Here is a 26,330-nt window from a genome sequence, read left to right as displayed (position 1 = left end):
TTGGAGCTGTGACATTGTTCTTGCATTTGGTTTATAAACATTAGAGCATAAACTTCAGTGAAGTTTAAAGACAATTGTGAGAAGCGCCTGTCAGAAGCATTACTTTTATCTCCCCAGGGAACTATCACATCGTGTGACAGTCTCTTTGCTCATCTCCATGGGTTCACATCTCCAATGGATATAGTTGGGCAGTGTGTTACAGACTTGATTCCATCGATGCAGCTCCCTCCTCCTGGTCAACATGTCCCAAAGGTAGGTGTTTGAACCCTTTGCACTGGGTACTGGGTCTTGAGTTCTTCGACTAGACCCTGTAAGTTGACATCAGGACCATTCTTGGATGGGGCAAAGCTCCAACTCTAGTTCTCTGAGCTTTGAGGCTTCACCAACGCCTAGAGTCATGTTGTCTCCTGACTGACAAACCTTGTCCCCTAAACCCTCTCTTTCTTGAGGGCCTAGGAGGATACGTTGATGCGTAGGGTAAACTTGTATCCTGGTTAGAGTTCTTCAAACTGAACAGATAGGATTTTTGTGTAGCTACACACAATTAGTTGGGGGAGTTGATGCCTTAATTATGCAGCTACTTGCAAGCTGGAGACCCTAGGGTATGTCCTGGGTGTTGCTCATCCAAGACTGAAGGTCTAAGAATCCTGAGGGCCTCTGGGGGGAGTTCCAGAACTCAAAGTTAGAGTGCCCGGAGTTCTGACATGGGGCATCCCAGCTGCAGAAGAGAGATTCCAATTGCTCCTTTCCTCATTTTTCTCTTCAAACCTTGAGTTGACTGGATGGTGCCACCCACACTGAGCATGACTCTTCCTTATTCAGACTACTCAGACACACATCAATACCTGGAGACACCCTCACAGACACACTTGGTATTTGTTAGTCAGCCATCACCTCCTGGAGGTGGACAGCTGTATTTCACAGGGAGTGGCAGGGAGATTGGGGTACGGTGAAAGCCTGATTCATACTGACTTCTTAAAGTCTCCACTTTTCAGCTTGTGTGTGGCATTCACAGAGGGTAATTGACAGTCGTACCTTTACCTGCTGCCATTTCTGTTTCTTTAGGAATGAATTGAGTGCACAGCTGTTTTGGACGGTTAGTTTTGCTAACTCTATAAGAAGTTTTTGTCTCTCGCCTGCCTGCCTGCCTGCCTCCCTCCCTTCCTCCCTCCCTCTCTCCCTTCCTTCCTTTCCTCTCTCTCCTTCCATCCTTCCTTCTTCCTCCTCCTCCTTTTTTTTCCCTAAGGAGAGGACATACAGAAGCACTGGGTGTGCTTCACTAAACCCAGTCCCCAACGCTGACTTCTTGTGTGTCAGCTTTTCTAGTTCATGAGATGCAGGCCTGCTTGTGGTGGTTTTACTGAAGAGTCTGATATACACCAGACTTTTTTTGTTTTTGTGTTTTGAGACGGGGTTTCTCTATGTAGCCTTGGCTGTTCTGGAACTTGCTCTGTAGACCAGGTTGGCCTTAAACTCACAAGCATTTTCTTGGCCTCTGCATTCTCTTGCTATTCTACTCTGAGGAAGTTGCCTGCAGCTTGGCAGGGCATTGGTGGTGGCAGTGCTGTATGTAGAGCCCTTTACAACAGCTGTTGCTGACCAGCTCTCAGGGTTACCTCTAACTCCCTGAGGCAGGGGTCCTGGAGATGGCAGGAGCAGACACATGTCAGTGTATTCTCAGCCCAAAGCAAGTCACCTTCCCTTGTAACAGATTCTCATTGCTGGGTTCATCGGTATTGGTGTCAAGTGGGATTGGTAGAGGTGGGTGTTGTGATCCAGATACAGAGGAAGAAAGATGAGACTGCCTTACAGATAAAAGGTATCAAGCCACTTGGCTAAACGTAGATAAGAATTATGGGTTAATTTAAGTTCTGAGGTATAGTTAGTAATAAGCCTGAACAATGGACCAAATAGTTTATGATTAATTTAAGCCTCTATGTGTTTATTTGGGACTGAATGGCTGCAGGACTGGGAGAGACAGAAACTTCTGTCTACATTTACTCTTTTGGCTTTTTTGGGAGGGGGGTGTCCACCATTCCATCTTCCAAATAAATCACACACATAGGCTTATTCTTAGTTATGAGTGCCCGGCCTTAGCTTGGCTTGTTTCTTGTCAGCTTTTCTTAACTTAAATTATCCTGACTGACTTTTGCCTCTGGGCTTTTCCCTTTTCTTACTTCTGTATATCTTAATTTCACTCTGACTCTGTGGCTGGCTGGGCGGCTTGGCCCTGTCCGTCTTCCCTTGTTCTCATTGCTTGCTTCTCTTCTTCCTCATTTCTCCTTCTATTTATACTCTCTGCCTGCCAACCCTGCCTATCCTTGCTCTTGCCTCGCTTTTGGCTGTTGTTCAGGACTTAGGGCCTGGGGGTTCACTATGCTCAGGACAGAGTAGATGAGCCACCAGGCCTCCAACATGGTCCCTAACTTTTCATGTTTTCCAGGATAGGCCCTGAAACAGCAGAAAAGAAAACCTAGGTCTAGGCTCTCACCTGAAACCTGGTTCATTCTGGTTAGGTTCAATGCACTACTCAAGTTTGCTTTTTTATTTTATCTGATGTAACGCCTGTGTTACTCTTTATGGTACAGTTTGCATTACTTTACCGTTTGTGAGCCGGGCAAGGGCCTGGAGAATAAAGGAACACACAAGAGACATGCTGAATGCCATTTATTCAAGCTTAGAAAAAAACCTTATATACCTAACTGCTGCACAGTGGAAATCCCCCCAGGCAGGTAGGAAATTACCAGGCCCAAAACAGAGTAAGGCCACCAGCAGGGGCAGAAGGAGCACAGGAACAAACAGGATGGATGTTTTGCTGGAAACTGCAACAAGATGTTTTGCCAGATCTTGCTAGCTATCCTCAATGTGAGCCCCGGGAGGAGAGGTAGACCTGTGGGCCCTACAGTTTGAGACAAGGTTTCTTTGTGTAGTCTTCACTGTCCTGGAACTCTTTCTGTAGACTATATTGGCCTCAAACTCACAGGGATCCACCTGCCTTTGCCATCCAAGTGTTAGGATTACAGTTATACCACCACCCTGCTTGGCTCTAATCAAATTCTCCATTGGAAAATCACATGCCTTCCAAATGATAGAAGTAGACAGTATGCAGTGTAAGGATTTGGTTGTATGTTGGGAGAAGGGCTGAGAAGGTAGATGGTTCTCTGAGTGGACAGTGACAACAGGAAAGCAATACCTCTAGGTTGGAGGGACAGAAGACCGGGTGTGGAATCATGGCTATTGTCTTAGTTGCTTTTCCTGCTACTGTGTGAAAGAGAAACTAACGAAGGCAACTTGAGAAAGAAAGGATTTGTTTTAGTTTACCGTTCAAGGGTACATCTAAGGCAGCAGGAGTGTGAGGCTGGTCACGTTGTCTCACAATCAGGAAGCAGAGAGTGATGACTGCCTGCTGCTGCTCAACTCCCTTTCTCCACCTGCACAGTCCAAGGGAATGATGCTGCCCACAGTGGGTAGATCTTCCCACCTTAATCAGTACAGTTAAAAAAGCTCCCCTATCGGCAGCATACGTAGAGGCCTGTCTTGAAGGTGGTTCTAGATTCTGTCATGGTGAACCTAATCATCACAGCTACTCCTAAAGATGGATTATACATTCGCTGAAACTAAGAGGTGCTGGAGAAACATGACAGTTCTTTCCCTTCCAGACTTGGAGCTGAGAAGGGTGCAGCCTGTGGCTGCTAGCAGGCCATAGTTTGGCACAATGCCTGCTTGGGATGAGTCTGGGTCCAGTCCTCTCATTGGTTTGTACCTTGGTCCTTTCATTATGCGTTTGTTCCGGACCCTGAGTCCTCCAAGCCTGCTGCTGCTGTTCTGTATTCTGAATTCTTTGAACAGGGTGGGACTGAGGGATAGTTAGGGAGAGCACCATTGATGAGGGATGTTCCTAGCATGGATATGTGAGTGGAGCTTGGATCTGAAACATCACAGCTCAGGATTCTGTGTACATAGCTAGTATTGCTGTAGTACTGAAATGGGGCTTCCCTGTCTTTCAGAGTCTCAAGATTCAAAGGTCTGTTGGGAGAGCCAGAGATGGTACCACCTTCCCTCTGAGTCTGAAGCTGAAATCCAACACCAGTGGAAAAGCTGTAGCTGACAGTGAGGCTACATCTGAACCAGGTTACCACGCATCTGTGTGGGTGTTCTGCACCATCAGTGGCCTCATCACCCTCCTGCCTGATGGCACAATTTATGGTGTCAACCACAGCTTTGCACTAATGTTGTTTGGTTATGGGAAGACTGAGCTCCTGGGCAAGGTAGGCTCACCTAGTTTTCCAACTCCTTGGTACTCTGAGGAAACTGTTCTGCACGGGCTATAGAGCTTACCGGCTATCCTCATCCTATTTACAACCAACTGTCTCATATTCCTGGGCCCCACATCAGTGGCCTCTCTTGAACTGTCCTGAATTGTTCCAGAGAACGAAGTGGGTCTTCTGCCTGGGATCTCTGTCTCCACCCAGCTGGCTCTGGTCTGGCCCACTGAACCATGTTTTGGTTACACTGTGGATACTGCTAGTTCACCCATCTTGAGCATGGTTGGTGGTGGGCACTGGAGAAGGAGGGGTTCTATAACCTTCCTTTCTGAAGTTGGGATTGAACTTGGGTAGACTTCTTACTCACCAGGAGACAGGCCATTAGCTTTAACTTCTCCCTTATTTTCACCCAGACTTGTAGGGTGCAGTCTCATCGTGGCTCTGTACAAGCCTCCAAGACAATGTTTAATGCATTCCAAGTCGAGTCAGCCTATTAGGCCAGGCTTAGTAGGGAGAGGCCATTTTGTTCCACATGATGCCAACTGGGGCGACTCACTAGGTGATTGTGGAATCCTGAAGTCTTGAGAGCTTACATTCTTGACTCGGGTGCTGTTTAGAACATTCATGGGAGCATCCTGCCTCTTAAGTCTCACCTCAGCTGCAGAAGTCATGCCTCACAGCTCCCACAACCTCTTCTTTAGGAGGTGGATCCCAGTGGTGTTCTGAGCCCACTGGGAGGGTACATGCCTCCCAAATGCCAGAGGGGTATCATGGAGCAGCCTTGGAAAGCCGCCCAGTCCTGCCAGGTGGATATGTAGGATATATAGGAGAGAATCCTACATATCTCTCCCCTACTTTTGACACCTATTGAGTGCCCACCAAGCTCACCTGGTTCCCGGCTGCAGGTACTTAACAGCCCTTTACTAAGCACCTTGATCACTTGGGGACTGTCTCCATGGCAGTCTTTTCTTGTCATTTCTACAGGGTGCTACTAGACTGTGTGACAGGTGATTAGAGTATTCTATGAGGCTCTAAAAAGAGGTTATTCTGCTTTTCAATAAAACCATAAAGAGTAACTAACCTAAAGTTTAGTTCAGTTGAGTTTATTTGATTAAAAAGCAGCTAGCAGAATCCCTGGTTGACAGTGTTCTAGAGGAGTCTTACAGGTGTTGAGACCTCTTAGAGTCTTACAGGTATACATATTTGACTCTCATTGAGATTAGAGTTGCTTGAATTCTTGTGGCCTCAGGCAGCTTTCCAGGATGAAGGCTGCATACATATTCAGAAGCAGCATCTGTGTGAGCAGCTCTTACTGTGGTAATATGGTCCCTGATTGGTTCTTATCGGTGTTCTTGGACCAAGAGCTGTAAAATGTTAGCTTGGCAAATACAGGGTCTCTGCTCTCGGTAAATGTGAAGTCACAGGCCAGATTTCTGCTTGGAAGACATGTAGGTGTAGGTATACCTTGACTTAGAATGTGTTGTTTGCCTTTTTATTAAACAAAATGAAAAAAACTGTGCATTATGTGTCAAGTGTCAGAGGGTATATAGATTAGCCAAAAACATGTGACCCAAGATTTTCTCCACTGAGCACCTGAACTGTTCACATTGCCAATATTTTTATCCTGGGAGGGTGTGTTCATTGGGTCAGAATGGGTCCTCATAGATTCTGAAATATCACTGCTTTGCTCTCTAGAACATCACTTTCTTGATTCCTGGTTTCTACCACTACATGGACCCTGCATATGACAGTTCTGTACAGCTGCCAGACCTTGTCAACTGCCTGGACATTGGCAGTAAGACTGGGCCTGGAGAGATGAGCTCTGATGCCCAGCAGGACTGGGAACTGGCCAGTGGAGCACACGGTAAGGCACAGCCTGCTTCACACTGGGTTTCTGTGGCTGCCCAGCCCCTTATAGGCTGGTGGCTCTGTGACAGAGATGAGGAGAGCAGAAGTCATTGATGACCTCTCCAGAAGCTTAAAGGTGGGCAGAGTAGTGGGAGGCTCTGTCTTGTATGACCTCTTGTTTTTCTTTCCTGGAGATGGTACCGTTGTGGGTAGGTTTTACAAGTATGTTGGCATCTAGAAGGGAATTAGGAGGTCCTCCAAGGCTGAACCACTTGTGCCTATGTGTGAGACAGAAATATCTGGCCAAAGTCTTGTCCATTTAAAGAGAATTTATAACCAAGCCAGGTGTAGTGGCACATACTTGTAATCCCAAATTATAGGATTACAGTTATTTGAGGCCATCTTAGAATACATAGAAAGACCCTATCTGGAAACAAAAAGCTGCCTTCCAGGAATCCCCATCCCCCAAATAAAATTTATATAGTTTCATGTAATATAAGATTGAATTGTTTGATGAATAAAGCTGTTTTGACCAAAAAAAAAAGATTGAATTGTTATAGTATATCATATTTATTTATGAATTATGTTGTATGCCTATTGACTTCAATATGTTTATCCCAATAGTTTAAGGTCTTCAATGACTGGTTTGTAGAGATAGTGTAAACAGTCAGCTTGCTATTCCAAAAGATCCCCTTTGTCTCAGAATATTGGAAGGGTGTGAGACTTGCAAAGCCAGAGTCTGATCTCTTGGGGGTTTCTGGGCTGTGCTGGGGCCTGTGAATCTGGTGCCCTGGAGTAGAAGGATCTCTGATCTTCTAGGGAGGGGAGAGAAGTGAGGAAACAGGAACAATGTGCGGAATCAGTGCTAGCAGAAAGCAAAGCTCTTGGTGTTCTTCTGTTTTACATGCTAAGTGTAGGCTGTCTGAGTATTTGAGGTTTTGATAAAGGTACAGGAGTGCTTTAACAGAGTCTTGGAATAGAAAACTCTTGATTTTGCTGTTAGATCCAAGGGTAGACGTGACGTTGGCCCATGACCATGTGCTATCACAAGATAAGCCCTTGAAGATGATGGGAGCACAAGTCTCCTTTAGGACTCAGACACAGTTGGAAACTGAATGCCAGATACTTCCTTCTTATTCGTCTCAAGCCTCCCTGGGGTAAGTGCTTTGGTGGGAGGTTGCAAGTTTACCAAACACCTGTTTAGGGAATATCCAAGTCATGGGTAATAATGGCAGCGATGACTAATTTGTACTGCTCACCTGCTCTGTACACACTAGTACCTTTTCCTGTTGCTTGACTGTGTCCTTACAACCTCTGTGAGAGAGTACACATGATGTTATTCTCCTTTTATGGGCAAGGAGGCAGCCTGTTGAGAATTCAAGAAAATGTTAAAAGATAGAAATTTAGAACTTTGAAAATCATTTGAAACTATTCTCTTCATATATTTTAAAATAACGTTATTAATTTTGAATAAAAAGAATTTATATTGGAAAACTTTATAGAAATAAAAATTCATTTGTCTGTCACCATAGCACTTTAATGTGACTAATGATGTTCTAGGAGCTTGGTAAGTGTCCATCCATGTAGAGTTAGTGCCTCCAGAGGTTCATTCCTTTGTTCACTCATCTGTTTGTGTACTCATTTACTCTTAACTCAGCAAACTTGTAGAAGGCGTCAGGTCTCATCCCCAAAGGTTACAGTGTACTCAGAAAGGTAAGCTTCCATTGTCAGACTTCTAAAAGTCAGTACTTGTTAGGGAAGTAAGGGAGTGAACTGTGTGTTCTGAGGAACTGATGCTGAAGCTGAGTAAGTTGTTACATGGTAGGCCAGGTGCTCAAACAAAACAAAACAAAACAAAAACTTGGTCAGTAATTGGGGTTCTTGGCTCTCTAAAAGCCAGCCCTTGGTGCTCCCTGGCAAGAGGACCTGAGGTTCCTGGGGCAGCTCTGGACATAAGTCCCAGTAGTCTTATGTGAACTTCTGCTGGTAGGATAAGAGGGGCTCCCTAGCTCCAAAGGGTCACTTAAAAACCTCTCTCTGTACCATTTAGTGAAAGGTGATACTTGATTGCTAGGGTAGTTTTCAGGTTTGTCATTCTAAAAATTAGGAATTCTAAGTCTCCAGCTCCCAAACTTGATGCTAGCACAGTGTTCATGGTCAAATCATTGCCGAGCTGTTGAGATGCCAGTGGTAGCCTTCCATTGTCCCTTGCAATGCAAGATTTAGAGGCCATGCTGTAGGGACAAGATCATGTCCCCAATCTACTAGTTTCCCTAGCAACTGTGACCTGTGACCTTCCTAAAATTTCAGAATCTATCTGTCAGGGTTTGCAGTAGAAAGGGAACAGGTGTGACAGTAGAGAGGAAAACAAATACTGGGATCCACCAGCATTTGGAGATCCTAAGAGAGTGGATACCACACTCAGGGGCTGTCCAGACTTCTTGGCAAGGTCTTAATGAGGCACTTCTGGTATGCATCCACTGTGCTTTCATCCTCAGAATGACCCTGTAATCTGTTCCTGGAGAGTGCTAGGCTCACCAGGGAGGGGAGAGGTGGGTAGATAGAATCCTTTCTTGTTTGGTCTCTGCAGACCTTCTTTTCATCTCTGCTTTTTTGCCTTTGCTTTTAGAACTCCACCCACAAAATCCGCTGTGACACTTCTCTAAGCTCCCCTACCTTTTGGGTTTTTTGTTTTTTTTGAGACAGGGTTTCTCTATAACTTTGGAGCCTGTCCTGGAACTTGCTCTGTAGATCAGGTTGGCACAGAACTCAAAGAGATACACCTGCCTCTGCCTTCTGATACTGGGATTAAAGGCGCCCCCCCCCCCATCTTTATGGACTTCTGCCATACAATTTGCGGGGACCCCCAATTCAAGACCATATAGTATATCTTGATTACCAGGTATTTGTCCTTAGTCATGGTTGATGTGAACAGACACTATGAAGAATGGGCTGGTGGAGGTAGATCATCCTGCCTGGACTGTGTGCTCTAAGCACACAATTTCCTCACTACTTGTGCAGCTTCTTCACACGATGTGTGCTCACCCTCGCCCTTCTGGGTAAAGGTCCTTCACCTTGCCGCGTACCTCAGCTCCTTGAATGCATTGCTTTGTCAGCCTTCTCTGAGCTGCCTCCCCAGTCTCTGTGCAGCCAGGTGTTAGATGGTGTTGAGAACCAGCCGTAGCCTGCCCTCATGGGGTTTATTAAACACTCTGAAATCCATTTCAGTAGTTTTCTTTGATTCATTCTTGGTAAATGTAGATTTATATGAGGAATGTTTAAGAGTAGATCTTTAATTTTTAGCTTTGTTATAAAATTGAGAGACTTTCTGGTATAAATTTATCATGCTAAATGCATTGTACTTGTCTCTCATAGAGGGAATGTCAGTGTGATCTCTCATTACCACTAGTGACTGTCATCCAAATTCCTGTCTCCAGGGTGGACAGCAACTCAGTTTATGGTGAACATTCATTGCCCACAGACCATCAAAGCATTCCAAAGAGAAACCTGCTGTCTCATGATGCACAATTGCTGTCTACGAACCAGCCAGACACTCCAGAAGTATCCCCACCAGTCCTTAATGAACATTTATTGTCTGAGATTCAGAAAAACACCTCAGAAGAAAGCTCACTAACCCACAGGAAATGGCTATTGCCTAAGGCCCAGCAAGACACCACAAAAGGAAGCCCGCCAGTCCACGATGAGCAGTTACTGCCTACAGACCAGCATATCAATGTCTTGGGGAAGGAGAATCCTTCCACAGCAGAGAGCTGCAGACAGGGTCTTTTAGAAGAAAGCAGGTCCAAACCAAAGGATGCAAAACTGCTTGCTTCCTGTGAAGTTTCTGAGCCGCTAGTCCCAGCTAAGAACAGGAGCAGCAGCATGGACGTGTGTAGTCTACATCAGGAAGCTCAGCTGGAACTGATGGGCGTTAGCAGTCCCAGTAGTCCAAAGCCCTGGGCTGATGCCACCATGCCTGAGCCCCACACCACAGGGCAGCTAGCAGGAGGGAGCTTCCTGACACACTGCCCACAGTATAGAAGTGAGTGGATCTTACAGCAGCGAGGCCAGGACTTGGCTCCCAGCCCCTCTGGAATGGCATGTGTTTTGCTTGGGACACCCACTCTGGATGAACCATGGCCAGGAGTGAGAAATGACCGGGAAGAGCTGCAGACTTGCTTGATTAAGGAGCAGTTGTCCAAGTCGAGCTTTGGGGGAGCTCTGGGCATCTCCTGTATGGAGCTTGTCCCTGCAGAACATCCTCCTTTCACTGCCCCTGTGTCCTTCTGTGATCTGGGAGGCCGAGACCTGCATGCTAGCCGCTCAGGCAGCTCCTCAGCCTGCTATGCCTTGGCCACCGACCTCCCTGGTGTCCTGGAGGCAGTGGAAGCCCAGGAGACTAATGTGAATTCTTATTCCTGGAACCTTAGGGAGCTCTTTCTCAATGATCAGACAGACAGAACTCCATCACATTGTTCCTGTACCACGTCTGAACTCAGCGAGACACCTTCTCCTTCAGTGGTGGGCTCAGATTTAGACGTGGGTGCTTTGCACAGGCAGAGTTCAGATATTCTAGGTGACCGAGAGATGTTGCTCCTGACTGGCACCTATTTTGACCTTGGTGAAGGCCGACAGTTCCAGGAGATGGACGCAGGACGTAATAGAGCAGAACTGTCTGACATCTCTTTGGTATCTGAACACTATGAAACCAGTGACATAGAAAGCCCAGGCTGTGGCCCTCCTGTACCAGATCATCCCAGTACTGATGGTATGTGCCTATCAGCGGAGAAGCCCAAGCTGAGTGTCCAGATCACTTCCACTCCTGTGGCACCTGGGGCCCCCACCCTACAGCCGGATATCCAGGAGGGCGTCTACTCTGGAAGCTGCTACCACCGAGATGGCTTACGACTGAGTATGTTCTGGGGAAGAGGCTTTTTAAATCATAGCAATGTTAAATGAGGTCATTGGAGGGATTGGCAGAGCTCTGTACTCCCTCACCTCCCTGCCTTTCAGGTATACAGTTTGAAGTGAAGCGAGTAGAGCTCCAGGGCTCCGCTACCTTGTTCTGCTGCTGGCTGGTGAAGGACCTCTTACATAGCCACCGGGATTCAACCACCCGAACCCGCCTGTTCCTTGCCAGCCTGCCTAGTTCTACCCACTCCATGCCTGAGCACTCTGGATCTGACTTTGGAGAGGTTGGTATCTGTGGTCAGCTTACTCTTCTGTTCACTTTCTTCTGTGCTGCAGGTTTCCCAGGTGGCTCTGCTGCCCTTTTGGCTGGAATGGGTGGAGGGTCTGTCTGTCTTAACATTGTCTTCTAGTACCTGTGTAAGTATAAAGCAAATGGGGGGCTTTGACTGAATATATGCCTTGTGCAGTGAAGTGTAGGTGCATTTAGACATAAATCAGTTTGGGTTGGTGGGTGGACACTGTCACAGGGCTCCATAGGCTTTCAGACTAGGCCCCTGTGAGCACAGGAGATAAGAACAGCATGGATGTCAGTGCTGTTGATGGAGATGAGGTGGCTTGTGATCTCCCAGACCTTTCTTTGTCTCTACAGATGCTCAGAGCCAAACCTTGGTTTGAGGAATCCCCAACACCCGCAGAGCTGGAGGGGCTGGCGGCCTGTGAGGGTGAATACTCCCATAAGTATAGCACCATCAGCCCGCTTGGAAGTGGGGCCTTTGGCTTTGTGTGGACTGCAGTGGAAAAGGAGCACAACAAAGAGGTGCTTGGGTTCATGTGGGGATGGCCCTACTGGAGGTCCCTGATCTATAGCTCTGAGACTTGTAATGGAGGAGGAGATACCAGGATATGGGTGCTTTCTGGATATAGGTGGAAGCTTCTTCAGTACACACTCTTAACTCCAGAATAACTGTGTTGAGTTTCTCATTCAGACCTTGCTTTCTTGCAGGCTCTTGGACCCTGGCCAGGCCTTTTCTGTGTTGTTACTTCCTCTCTTCTGAACTCTCTTATACTATTTTTCTACTGTTCACATGGCATACTGTTGCCTCATGAGCATGCAAACTTGCTTTTAAAACCAAACTTAGGACCTCCTCTATTTAACTGGAAAAATGTGTCCTCACCAAACAAAGAAGCAAGCTAGCTAATAAACACAGTTAGGGTCTACCCAAAATTTCTTATGATAGCTCTTAAGATATCTCTCAGCTGGGTTTGTATTTCATGCCTCTTGGGTGCCTGGCATTCTTTTAGGTACACTGATTCCTCCAGTTGGCCTCCCTCTCCAGTCATGAGGGTTATTCCTATGTATTCCTCTTGAACCCAAGCCTTAGAACTCACTGTTCTTTGCTCCCAAATCCCACTGGTATTTGTGATTTTAGTTCCAACCCTCCTACTCAGAAGCAGCCTCCACTCCTTGCAATGATACTGTCACCGGGCATGGATCACCAGCAGATCCTGGAGTATTGCCACAGAGTTCTTTCTTACCACTTGTTGCTAGAATGTACCAAACAACTGTGTCAGAGTTGCTGTTTCATAGTCTTTCTGGGTCTAGTAATTTTCAGAAGATATTTTAAGATTTTCGTCTCCATAGCATGGCAGTTTTGTCTTTCCTTTCTTTGGTTCACTTTTCATCCTTCCTCCTTCCTGTCACATTGGCTAGGACCCTGGAACAGTATTACTTAACAATTATATCACTGTGGTAGGTACCTTTCATTTTCCAATGAGCACATCTTATTTGAAGATATTACATTTTATTATTAGTCCAGCTGGATTGGTAATTTTTTGATATTTATTTATTTGAGTGAATGAGAGAGAGAGAGAATGAGTACATGCACAAGGTCAGTGAAAACTCACAGGAGTTGGTTCTCTTCTTTCACCATATGGGTACTAGGGATCAAATTCAGGTGGTCCTTTACCCACTGAGCCATCTCACTGGTCCCTGATTTTTTTTTTTTTTTAAAGAATGAGTTTGAGGGGCTAGGGAGATGGCTCAGTGGTTAAGAGCTTTGGCTGTTCTTCCAGAGTTTAATTCCTAGCATCCACATGGTGGCTCACAACTGTCTATAACTCCAATTCCAGAGGATCCAGTGCCCTATACAGATATACATGCAGGCAGAACAACAAACATTAAAATTTTTTTAAAAAAATCATGTCGGGGGACTGGAGAAATGGCTCAGTGGTTAAGAGTGCTGACTGCTCTTCCAGAGGACCCTGGTTCAATTCTCAGCACCCACATGACAGCTCACAACTGTATGAAGATCCATTTCCAGGGGATCTGACACCTTCTCACCAATGCACATAAAATAAAGATAAATAAATTATAAAAAAAATTTAAAAAATCATGTCGGACGGTGGTGCACATCTTCAATCCTAGCACTTGGAAGGCAGAGGCCGGCCTGGTCTACAAGAGCTAGTTCCAGGACAGCTAGGGTTGTTACACAGAGAAACCCTGTCTCAAAAACAAAAATAAATAAATAAATAAATCATTAAAAAATTGGGTGGTCAACTATTGAGTTATGTCTTTCCAGCACTTATTGACATGGTTGTACTCCTGTTTCCTGTAACATAATGATAACATTAATGGATTTTCTTGTGCTCCTGGCTTCCATCTTAGTTGTGTATAATAGTTTTCAATGCATTGCTGGCTTTGATTAACTATTGTATTATTTATTTTTATTTAAAAATTCTTGATTATAGACCAGGCATGGTGGTACATGACTTTAATCCCAGCACTCAGGAGGCAGATGCAGGTGGATTTCTGTGAGCTTGAGGCTTGCCTGGTCTACATAGAAAGAACTGTCTTAAAATTTTTTAAATTAGTATTGTATGTATATGTGTAAGTGCATGCTACACAGAGGATGTGGAGGCCAGAGAACAACTTGGATGAGTTGATTTTCTACTTCCACTGTCTGGATTCTAGGGATTGAACTAAGGTTATCAGTCTTGGCAACAAAGCACCTTTACTTACTGAGCCATCTTGGCAGCCCTAAAATTGATGATTCCCTATTCACTTGGTATCCTGAAGATTTGCTGGATTCCTTGCATAAACTTTTTGTGAGGTAGGTTCATTTTATTACATTTTTACACATGTGGTGTACATGCCTGTGGGTATTATGCATGCTCATGAGTATGCATACAGTGTGGAGGTCCAGATTTGATGTTGTGACTCCCACTCACTCTACCCTACTGAGGCAGGGCCACTCAGTTGAACCCAGAGCTTGCCAGTATAGCTAGTTTAGCCAGTCAGTTTGTGCTCGGATTCCTTGTCTTCATCTAATGAGAGCGGGGCAGGCCACCATGGTCATGATGTTCTGAACTTTAGTCCTCACACTTGTGTATCAGACCCTTTAACCGCTGTGCCATGTCCCCAGCCTCAGTTTCTCTATTGAATGTGAATACCAACACCATTCCTTTGTTGTCTTTTATTCTAAACTTGTAATGCTTGTCTTTATTTTGTTCCTTATATTTTGAAAGTGAAAAGAAATAGTATTGAGTCAGTTCCTTTTTAATGTTTTTAAATATCTGTTATATGTATTTACAAGCCTTAAGATTGCTCTAACGATTTCACTGGTATCCAGGGTATTTCCAGGGTAGCACTTTTCTTTGAACAATTCTTGGACTTTTCTGGTCTACAGTACTTCCTTCTGTTCTGAGGTTATGTATGTTTTGATTACTAGTGTGATTTTTAACTTTTCGAAGCAAGCTGATAGGCAGGCAGAAAGATCTGATGATGGAGTGGAATGAGATAGATAGATAGATGGGGAGGGGAGGAAAGGATCTTTCTTACCTTGTTCAAGTCTGGACCAACAGCTGCCAGCACTATTTCTTAAGACTATTCTTTGATACCCAGGTCAAAAATAACTGGCTGTGGATGTGTGGGTTTGTTTCTGACTTTGAGTTTTATTTCATTGATCTATGTGACTATCCTTAAACTGCACTGTTTTAATTATTACAGCTTTGTAGTAAGTTATAAAATTGAAAAATGTTAGTATTTCAACTGTTTTTCAAGACTGTTTTGACTGTCTTGCAATTTCATAAGAAGTTTGGATCCCCTTGTCCTTATCTGCAGGAAAACTACTCACTGGGTTATTATAGCAATGTGGAGCTTTATTTGGGGATTCTTACTGTATTAGTAATCTCTTTTCTGCTCCATTAACAGGATGTCTTTCGGTTTATATGCATCCTTAATTTCTTTCAATAGTGTTTTTGTAATATCAGTGTATGAGTTTGTCCTATGGTTAAATTTACTTTTTTTTTTTTTTTTGAGACAAGGTCTTACCTAGGCCAGGCTGCCTTGAACTTAATATGTAACTAATGATGACCTTAGACTCCTGACCTTACTTCAGAATTTACCAGGAAATATTGAGGAGTTTGTATTTTTGCCCGATACGTGTGGTAAGACTTTGATCTGGATACCTAAAGATTTATTTTAATAAAAGTCTTTATTTTTTGTTCTTAATCAATCTCCTCTTTTATTTCTGTGACACTCAATTCAGGCATGTGTAGTAGGTAGTTCTTGGAGATTGCCTGCCTTTTTCGTTATCTTTCTCTGTGCAGGCGGATGGGCAGTAGGCATGTCTACTTAGGATGTCTGAAGCAGACCACCTGCTGGCTGTTGACCGCCCTTCTTAGGCACTGAGCCCTCCCTCCTCAATTCTTCAGTACGCTACTGGCTTGCTTCTGCCTCATCTTTCTGAGTTCTCTCACATCTCCCTCCTTCCCTGTCATCTTTAGAGTCTGTCTGCTTCACCCAAACTAGATCTCTTCTCACTTGATCAGGTGTAGGATAGTTGTGTAGTGTTCGGAGACTTCAGACTGCTGCTGCTCCTCCTACACCCTTGCTTGGCTTCCTACAGGTCTGGGCCTTGCTGGCTTTTGTTCCAGCTTTCCTCTCTTGCGCCTGCCCACTTCATGCCTCATCATTTCTTTTTTTTTTTCTGGGCACTCATCATTGCATAGTACATGATATTATTTACTGTCTACTTTGCAGTAGAGGATCAGCTCCTTGTAACATGACAGTGTCTCTCACTGATACACAGAAAGGCCCTGCTGGAATTCTTACCCGGGGCTGCTTTACCTGTGTGCCTAGCATTCCACATAGTAGCCCATCCGCTGAGTGGCAAGCCTGTCTTGTAGTGAATGACATGCAGTCTTTCTTCTCTACAGTGGAACTTAGTCCCATTACACCTGGTAACTGAATGCCACCTGTTGTTGCCCGGTGGTGTTTCTCATGTTCACTACAGCCATCAGGCTTGAGGAACTCCCTGGTTAATCTCAACATCAGGACTGACACTTGTCTACCCATTAGTTTTCTTTATTTTCTCTACTTTTTAGGATTATTTCATTCTCTTGGGTGTGATGTAGAGTATTGTGGGAACACTTGCCGTAAGACTTTTTTTTTTTTTTCTCCAGCAGAGGCTATTGTTCCTCAGGCCCTCCAGGGATCCCCATCTGTCCCATCTTACCCATAATAGGCAGGTAGAAATTACCAGCATTTCTGTTTGGCTGCTGCCTCCTTCCTGTCTCCTGTTGCAGGGACTTCCTACAGGGACTTGTTCTTCCATGACTGTGGTCTTGGGGGAGGGAGAAAAGTGTAAGCCAGTAGTGGGTACCAGGTTTAACAGATGGTAGAGATATGCTCTTCTTCTCCCATATAGGTGGTGGTGAAGTTTATTAAGAAGGAGAAGGTTTTGGAGGATTGTTGGATTGAGGATCCCAAACTTGGAAAAGTTACTTTGGAGATCGCAATTCTGTCCAAGGTGGAACATGCCAACATAATCAAGGTAGGTGGTGGTTTTCTGTCTGCTGACACCCTCATGTTGCTTCTCTAACATTAATTTGTTGATTGGAGATATTTCCAGACAAAACTAGACCTGGTCTTGTCTCTTTCAGGTTCTGGATATATTTGAAAACCAAGGATTCTTCCAGCTAGTGATGGAAAAACATGGCTCTGGCCTGGACCTCTTTGCTTTTATTGACCGCCATCCCTGCTTGGATGAGCCCCTGGCGAGTTATATCTTTCGACAAGTGAGAGTGGGCCAGGGCTGTGGGGTTGGGTGATTGAATCCTATGCCTGCAAGGGTCAGTGCATGTAGTCAGTCTCCTCAGTGAGCCAGTGTTAGCCTTCAGCCTTGGTGTTTATGAGATAAGATACATACTTTGAAGAGAGAGTTGTATGACTGAAGTGTAGAGAAAGTGAGGTAGAAAGGAATTATCAGGGAAGTGTATTTTAGTGATTAAAGTTTATTCATGTCTGCATGTTGTTTTTGTGCCAGTCACAAACATTAAACAACAAAGAGATCATTCTGGTTGTGAGCCCTGTGCCTTTGATCTGAATCTGTCCTTACCAATCACGAGACTTGTGTGTAGCCTTAACCATCTAATGTGCGCAATTGAAAACACTGGCGACTGCATGAAAAGAGTGTTGGGATTAAATCAGAGATCACGTAAAGAAGCATGAAGATTGCAGTTTGAGCTATCCCATGTTACAAAGTTTGTCTTGATCTGTTTTGTATTGAAATGTGTGTGGATATTTGCTCACTTGCTGTTTCATAGGCATGGGAAAGTGATCAGCAAATCTGGAAGGCATCTGAGAACAGAAGGAAAGGAGGACAAAGACAGTGACTCTTGTTCTGAGTACCTAGCAGGCAGTGGTTCCTGCCTCTGTGCTCCCAGAAATGTGTGGATCATTTATATTTGTCCTTTGATTAGTTCCTGAAAGGGATGTGATTCCTAGTGAAAGCTTCTTTAATTTATGGTTCTTGAGTGTAGTAAGCTCCTCAAAGCTATTTGGGTTTCTGAAAATTTCTCGGGCTCTGTGCTGTTTTGACCATTGTGGTTGCCAAAAGAGTGCCCCACCACCACTCTCACACTTCTTCTAAGTTTGTTTATTTTTTTTTCCCTGTGCATTGGTGTTTTGCCATGGGTGTCAGGTCTCCTGGAACTGGAATTACAGTAATGAGCTATCATGTGTGTCAATTGGGTGCTGGGAATTGAACCCAGGACCTCTGGAAGAACAGTTCTGAACCATTTCTCCAGCCCCTGGTTTTTTGTTTTTTTTTTTTTTTTTTTTTGGTTTTGTTTTTGGTTTTGTTTTGTTTTTCAAGATAGGGTTTCTCTGTAGCTTTGGAACCTGTCCTGGAACTAGCTCTTGTAGACCAGCCTGGCCTTGAACTCACAGAGATCAGCCTGCCTCTGCCTCCAGAGTGCTGGGATTAAAGGTTTGTGTTACCACGGCCTGAGTAGCCCCACTCCTACACTACTTATTGGAAGATTATAAATTCCCTCCCTCCCTTCCTATTATCTATCTGTTTATCATCCATCCATCCATCCATCCATCAGCACTGGTGCTTGGGGATCAGCACCATGTATATAGCAGAGCTGGGACTTGTGGAAAGGAAGGATGAGCTCAGTACAGTTTGGTTATAGTGATTTTATAGTCTTGTTAAAAACATGGCTTCTAGCCAGGTGGTGGTGGTAGTGTCTTTAATCCCAACTTGGGAGGCAGAGAGGTAGGTGGATCTCTGTGAGTTCGAGGCCAGCCTGGTCTACAAGAACTAGTTCCAGGACAGTCAGAGCTGTTACACAGAGAAACCCTGTCTGTCTCAAAAAAAAAACCAAAAAACAACAACAAAGGTTTCTGACTAAATGTACAGCACATACCTATAATTTCAGTACCCCTGTTGCTATAGCAGGAGGATAGAAAATTCAAGGCCACTCTGGTCTACATAGCAAGATTCTCCCCTGGCCCAAGTCTCCTGATTGGATTGTAGCATGTATGTGTCTATGTATGCATGCATGCATGTATGTTCATATGTTAATGAATGTTCAAGTATATGCATACATGGGTGCGTGTACATGAATATGTACTTATATGCATGTGTGTAATCATAAATCTATATGTGTAAATATACAGGCAAGTGTTTATAATGTGTACTTTATTTTTTAATTGATTGAGCTTAGTTGACGTGCTATTAACTATCTTTCTGATTCAAACATTTTTCATTTGGAAGTATAAAATTATCTCTAAAGAGCAAAATGATTGATGTCCAAGAAATCACTAAATTGATTGCTCTAGTTGGTATCCAAATTGTGGTGCAAATAGTCTTGCTGAAGGCCACAGGAAGCTTGCTTAGCAGACGTCCACTTTAAAGACACAACATGCCAGGGCAGATGTGTGTTAGAATGCCTGCCTTCCAGAGGCAGAGTGCTTATATACAACCTGCTTCCTGTGGAACCACTTACTCCACATAGGGGTAGATGTGCTGGCTGGCCAACACAGCACACAGAGGAGCTGCTGGAGCCCTGCGTCAGGATTATCTGCTCCTGCTGACTTTAAACTGCTGCGCAAGACTCTTTCCTTCCCCGTGAGCTGTGTTATCCACACAGTGTCTCTGCAAGAGTACTTTGCATGTGATACCGACCAACAGTAATCCCTCAGTGGCCTACATTTTTCTAAGTATCTACTTGGTGGCCTGTCTTTCTCCTGACATGGTTATAGGGCAAGTGCCTGCTGGGAGGCTCTTTTGGGTTAGTTCAACAGAGATATCATGAGGCATGAGTTACTTGCTGTTGCTTGCTGGCCAGTGCCAGGCACAGTGATGGACTCACAGAACAGCTGTGCCTCCTGTGAACCATATCTCCAGCACCCAGGCCTACGCACTGGAGAATGGTTTTTTCCCTTACTGTTGTTTTAATTTTTTTCTTCCTAATATCTCTTGTAAATGCCTTTTTGCTTGAATTGCTTTTGAAGTATTCTCCTGGCCTCTGATTCCAGCTGGTGTCTGCTGTAGGATACCTTCGCTCCAAAGGCATCATCCACAGAGACATCAAGGATGAGAACATCGTCATTGCCGAGGACTTCACAATTAAGTTGATAGATTTTGGCTCAGCTGCCTACTTAGAGAGAGGCAAACTATTTTATACTTTCTGTGGGACAATCGAGTACTGTGCACCTGAAGTTCTCATGGGAAATCCGTACGTATCACATGATCCTGGAGTTTACCTTCCTCCTGTCTTGCGTTGTGCCCATGAATGTTGTGATTTTAGGAAGAAGTGGTTTCAGTTTGGAGTGTTTTATTGAGTAACGAGGGTAATGTTCTGGAAAATCAGTGTACAATAGGAAGGAAGGGGTTGATTCCACCATTTCAACTTTTGATTGTTTGGAGTTTGATGATACAGAAAGTTAGAAAAATACAAGATAAAGAGGAAGATCTCAAAAGCTGGAGTGCGCTGAGTGACTCTATGACTTGCTGTACTTATTGGATATCAGGACTAGTTGTTACTTCACAGTGTTATCTCTCTGTCTGTATAACAGCCCTGCTGTCCTGGAACTCACTCTGTAGATCAGGCTGGCCTTGAATTCACAGAGATCCTCCTGCTTCAGCCTCCTGAGTCTAGGATTAAAGGCATTCACCACCACTGTCCAGCTTATTTATTTTTATTTTATTCATTCATTCATTTATTTATTTACTTATTGGTTTTTGAGACAGGGTTTTTCTGTAGCTCTTGTAGACCTGGCTGGCCTCGCACTCAGAGATTCACCTGCCTCTACCTCCTCAGGGCTGGGATTAAAGGCATGCGCCACCACTGCCCAGCTTTATTTTTATTTATGTATATGTGTGTTTTGCCTGCAGGTGTGTCTGTGTAGCATGTTCAGCCTGTAGGTATGTTTGTATAGCATGTTCAGTGACTGCAGAGACCAGATAAGGGTTTTCAATTCTGTCCTGGTTAATGTTTTGTCAACTTAACACAAACTAGAGTCATTTGGGAATGTTAATTGAGCAAATGCTCCCACAAGATTGGCCTGTGGTCAGACAAGCATGTGGACCACTTTCTTGATTAATGATTGGATGGGCTGAATGGTGCTACTCAGGTCAGTGGTCCTGGATACTATAAGAAATCAGTCTGAGCAAGTCATGAGGAGCAAGCCAGTCAGCAGTACTCCTCCATGGTCTCTTGTGAGGGCTTGAATGAGAATGGCTCTTCACAAGCTCATGTTTGGATACTTGGGCCCCAGTTGGTGGAATTGTTTGCGAAGGATTAGGAGGTATGGCCTTTTTAGAATTGCTGTGTCACTAGAGGCAGACTGAGATTTCAGAAGACTGGCATCCTTCACACTTAGCTCTGTCTCCTCCTTGCATCAGGACGATGAGAACTCACAGCATGCTGTAAAGCTTTTGCTCTTCACCATTAGGTACTCTAGTCCTCTGAAACTGTGAGCAATCAAAAGCTTTCTTTTATAAGTTGTCTCGGTCATGCTTTATCATAGCAGTAGAAAAGTAACTAAGACACCTCTTCAATTCTTGCTTCCAGGTTCCTTTTTGAGTTGTTGTCCTGACTTCTGTCAGTGGTAGTTTGTGACCTGAGACTTAAGATGAAATAAACCCTTTCCTCCCCAAGTTGATTTTGGTCATTGTGTTTTATCACAGCAGTAGAAACCCTTAACTAAGAAATTGGTGCCAGGTTGTAGGGTGTTGTTGTGACAGACCTCATCATGTGTTTTTGGAAGGATTGTGGTGGATTGGACTTCAGATTGGAAAGACCTTTAAGTGTTCAGAGCTCAGTGAACTGTTCTGTGGGAGCTTGGAAGTTAAGAATATTGAGAATAGTGCAGACAATGGAGGCCTGGCTTAGGAAGTTTCAAAGTAAAGTTTGAGAGTCCTTAAATACTGTATGGGGCTGTTTGATAATTTGAATAAGCATCTGGTTCTGGTCAGTCGAGCTAAAGAACCAGCAGTGATTAATTAAGAGACCAGCACCACCAAAGTGAAACATTGGCTTTGGTGGGACAGTCTGTTCAGATGGGGGCTGAAGAATCAGCTGGAATTAACAAGAGACCAGCATCATTGAGGCTAAATCTTCTGGAAGATTCCTCAAGGTCAGTACACAGAAGCTGTGGTTCAGAGGGGACCAGTGCTGGCTTCTGACCCTGGGCCAGCAGCCAAACTTGGCAATATGTAAGAGTCTCCCAAATGGTATTGGTTTTGAAGACACAAAAGGAGTCATTGAGAACGGCTGAGGCTTGGTGCCGTAGGAGATCAGGAGAGGCCATTGGTGAAAGGCCAGCATTAGTTTTAGTTAAAGCCCTAGGAGTAATTTGGAGAGAAAGCCCTAGGAGAGAAATTGAGGCTTCGCACCATATTGCAGGGTTAGAGTCCCAGAAGAAAGCCCAGATAGCTATTATTAAAGGTGAGGTCTATGCAGAGTGGAGACCCCAACATTTTAGAGATGCTAGTACCATAGGACGGTCATGAAGGACAGCAGTAGGAGTGGATGGAGGTGAAACAAGCTGGGTGTGCTGTGGATGCCAGCGCTGGAGAGTAGAACTGTACAAGCTCTCTAGAGCCCAGAAGACCCTGAGTCCCAGACAGTGAACACGGAGTCAGTTATACTGTTGGAGTTCTGATTTTCCTTTGTTTTTATTGAGACTACTCTGGTTCTTCCCTTTCAGTGTAAGAAAGTTATATAACTTATTTTTTGTTTTACAGGAGCTCATGGCTAAGAGACGTTGGGATTTTAGAGAGCTTTGCATGTTTCAGGGAAACTTTGAATGCTTTAAAGAGGCTCAACTTTTAAGGACTGCGAGACTTAAAATCTGGAATGTCTTATATTGTGATATTGATATTAATATGAGAACTTGGGATAAATAAATAAATTGTTTCAGGTTGACAAATAGTCAGTTGTCCTGGCTAGCTTTTTGTCAACTGACCCTAGAGTCATTTGGGAAGAAGAGAACTTCAGTTGAGAAAATGTCCCACCAGATTGGTCTTTGGGGTATTTTCTTGACTGGTGATGTGGGAGGGTCTAGCTCACTGTGCAGTGTGCTTCCCTAGCTGAGTGGTCTGACTGCATAGGAAAGCAGGCTGCGCAAGTTAGCAGCACTCATCATGATTAACTTTCAGTTCCTGCCCCACATTCCTGTCTTGACTCTCCTGATGATGACCTGTAAGACAAACTCTTTCCTCCCCAAGTTGCTTTTCATAGTGTTTATCACAGGAATAGAAACCTAACTAAGACAGAACCTCTTGGACTGAAATTACAGACAGTTGTGAGCTGCTCTGTGGATACTAGGAATGGAACCCAAGTTCCCTGGAAGAGCAGCCAGTGCCCTTACTGTGGAGGTATCTCTAGTTCCAGCAATCTAAATCTCAATAATAGTGTTGGGCTGACTATACAAAAGGTTCAATAGGAAGATTGAGAGCTTGAGGAATGATGTAAAGGAACTGTTGGGGCTCAGATTCTTGGCTCTGAGCTCAGGGGAAGCAGGCTCTGGGGGTAAAGGCTGAGTTTGTTGCTCTGTAGTTGGGGAATCTGTGGGCAGCAGGAACCTGACCTGAAAAGACCTCTTTTCTTGGGATGTGAGAAAAAGAATTGAAATGAAGCTCATTGCCCATATGTGTAGGGACTGCATAGAAATTGCTGATAGTGGTTTGTGCTGTACATGCAGGGATTGTGGTCTTTGCTACACACTAACAGGTGTATCTGTATAAAATGACCTTCCTTAGTCTCATTCACACAATGGTATCTTCCTCTTCTTGCACAAATCTTAGTCAGGTGTCTCAGGAAGAGAGTGGGTGGTTAGAGGGACAGAATGTTTAGCTCTGTGTGGTCTTACAGAACAGTGTGTTGAGTCAGCAGATAGGTCAAAACTAGATTTCACGTTGAGCCTCATCAGGTCTTGGTTGTCTGCTCAACTACTATCCTACCTTGTGTGAGAAACCTTCAGGCAGTGGGGTTGAGAAGTGACCAGGACCCAGGCCTGTGTCTTCTCAGGGCACTTTTCAAGTCACAATCAGAAAGTGAATGTTGAGTTAGCTTTCACTGATTCCTGGAGCTTGGTCTCCTTAATCCGCTGGGCTGGCCCTTGTATGCAGCATGACTAGGCTTTGTGCTACTAGCAGAGACTGAAGGGGGCAGGAAAACTTTCCCTTTTGGAGTCTCTGTGTTCAGAGCTACCATAGCAAGGTGTTGAAGGGACTGAAGTTTCTCTTCAGGTGGACTGAAGTTTCTCTTCAGGTCTGATTCAGGAATTGGTTGTTCCTATTCCCAGTGAGTGTCGTGCTCTGGTACCATCCTGTAGTGGTTGAAATATAGGTGACATTGAAGAGAGGCTACATGTAAACTGGCTCCTTCTACATGCTTTGTGTGACTGGTTGGCTGCTCCACACCCAGGCTATGATGCTTCCATCTCAGTACTTAGCCATCTGTGGCAAGTGCCTTCCCCATGTGTCCTGTTTACACTGTGCTTCCTACTCCCTGGCCCTCCTTTACAGTTGTGTGTGTGCTGGTCCTACTTTAGACCTCTCGGTCAGGACCTTGTCTCATTCTGCATGCTTCCTTCCACATTGCACACACATCTCCATCTCATCAGGCAAAAGGCTTTCTGAATCCTGATTCCAGATTCTATCTGTAAGAACGTTTTTTCTTCCTTCTTGTTTTTATATTGTTCTTCCTCGGGGTCGGCAAACCATAGGCAACCTTTAGACAATCTACCTGATGTGGCTGGTAGCATGGGTGAAGTGAGGATAGCACCTCCCTCCTCCCCCAGGCCTAGTCTTCCAGGCGGCCCTAGTTCCTGATAAACTCCTCCATCCTACCATTCATTTCTCTGACCCCTCAGCTGTCACTAAACTTTGTCCTCTTGTGTTTTTCCTGTTTGCTTTGACTTTAGGTGCCCCCTCCCCTTTTTAACCACATGGTCTTTCTGTAGGGTATACCAGCGCTTATTCTGATGTTGCCTATGGCCCTTACTGACAACCAAGTTGTGACTTGCTTTCCGGTCCTCTCCTCTCCCCGCCTCTGGGAATCCCCCCTTTTCTGGATCATTTAGAGTGTCTCTTACTTGGGGCAGCCCTATGTGGACTGTGAGAATGTAAGTCTCTGACTGGGGTTGGAAGGCTCTGACATTCAGAGAGGGGGCTGACTCGGTGAGCTTTGTGCTGAGTGCTCTTGGTTCCTCCTTGCAGCTATAGAGGGCCAGAGCTGGAGATGTGGTCTCTGGGGGTCACTCTCTACACGCTTATCTTCGAGGAGAATCCCTTCTGTGAAGTGGAGGAGACCATGGAGGCAGTCATTCATCCCCCGTTCCTGGTTTCCCAAGGTGAGCATAAGCTCCAGGTGGTGAGTGATGCCATTGCCTGAGAACTCAACATTTTGTTTCTGTCTCCTCTTTGTCTAACCTGATTAGTTCTGTTATCATTTTTATTCCAACATTTTGATCTGAGCATAATAATTTTAATATGACTCAAAACATTTTGGTAATTTTTATTAGTGTCCCTTGGATCTTAAAGGCCCTCTTGAAAGTGATATTTTGCATCCAGTAAGCTTATCTGTGGGAGCATCTGTGAGATCAAACGTTTAACTTAAGTCTGGAGCCCCATTTGTGAAGGAGGGTGGTGTCAGTACATGGGAGACTTGACCCTCAGAAGCTCACATAGAAAATGTCAGTCTTACCATGAGCCCTGTGAGCAATTGTGACAACAAGTTAGGCCTAGTGGTAATTTGTATCTGTAATGAAGGCCAGGGGGTCAAGTGGACTTTGACTTTCTAAGCTTGGAGCAGGTACTTCAGGTGCCTGGATCCTGGAGGAGCTCATGGAGCGGGCAGTGCGGTCAGGTGTCAGCTGGGACCCCTTCTACTCTAATATCCTGTGGTCCCACAGCACTCACTCACTGGGAGGACCCACGTGGTGACAGATCTTCAGTCTGTGTCTTAGCCTCTGCTTAGGATAGGGCCTGAAACAACAGATGACCATTCAAAGTAGCAGGAGCTGAAAGTCTGAGGAAAGGTGGTGGCAGATTCAGTTCTCAGTGAGGCCTCTTTTCAGCTTGTGGATGGCACCTTCTTGCTGTATCCTCACAGTGAAGATGGAGAACCAGTCTTTTCTACCTCTTCGGACACCAACTCCAGTCTTTCTTCTCATTCACTGCTTCTCCTAACGCCTCCCAGCACCCCACTGCCCTGTACCATCTCATTAGGGGTGAGCTCTCCAACACACAGACTTCGGAGGGACATATCAGCCACAGCAGCCTGAAAGAGGATTTTAGAACTTCACTAGTGGGTCCCTACGATGCTGCCGTTTATGTGGTGTACTGCTCTGCTCCGGGACTGCTCCATGGCTTCTCATTACACAACTGGGTTCCTGCTGTGCGGCCAGAGGCCCTGGCCAACACATACACATACTTGGAGGAGACAGGGCCCAAATACAGTTTGAGGTTGGGCTCCTGCTAGAGCTCAAGCTGCCTCCCCTCAGAA

General features: G+C 44.9%; 1 protein-coding gene across 5 annotated transcripts in view; it reads left to right on the top strand.

Moving 5' to 3' along the window:
• Positions 1 to 26,330, top strand: part of Pask (PAS domain containing serine/threonine kinase) — a 41,410-nt gene that overhangs the window by 12,843 nt on the left and 2,237 nt on the right. For 4 of the 5 annotated variants that reach the window (XM_048441936.3, XM_048441935.3, XM_048441934.3 and 1 more), the window contains exons 6-16: positions 118 to 252; positions 4,008 to 4,268; positions 5,961 to 6,129; positions 7,117 to 7,270; positions 9,551 to 11,025; positions 11,127 to 11,308; positions 11,674 to 11,841; positions 16,733 to 16,858; positions 16,968 to 17,102; positions 19,852 to 20,051; positions 25,043 to 25,176. In XM_048441936.3, coding sequence (XP_048297893.2) covers positions 118 to 252; positions 4,008 to 4,268; positions 5,961 to 6,129; positions 7,117 to 7,270; positions 9,551 to 11,025; positions 11,127 to 11,308; positions 11,674 to 11,841; positions 16,733 to 16,858; positions 16,968 to 17,102; positions 19,852 to 20,051; positions 25,043 to 25,176 — 3,139 coding nt within the window. Of the gene's footprint in view, positions 1 to 117; positions 253 to 4,007; positions 4,269 to 5,960; positions 6,130 to 7,116; positions 7,271 to 9,550; positions 11,026 to 11,126; positions 11,309 to 11,673; positions 11,842 to 16,732; positions 16,859 to 16,967; positions 17,103 to 19,851; positions 20,052 to 24,786; positions 24,949 to 25,042; positions 25,177 to 26,330 lie in introns of those variants that run through there. The other variant, XR_015737737.1, reaches the window with a different exon arrangement.

This window comes from Myodes glareolus, chromosome 1 (assembly GCF_982192425.1).
Source record: "Myodes glareolus chromosome 1, mMyoGla1.1, whole genome shotgun sequence".
Lineage (NCBI taxonomy): Eukaryota > Metazoa > Chordata > Mammalia > Rodentia > Cricetidae > Myodes > Myodes glareolus.
Note: the sequence above shows the minus strand (reverse complement) of the source record. Positions and strands in the feature narration are given on the sequence as shown.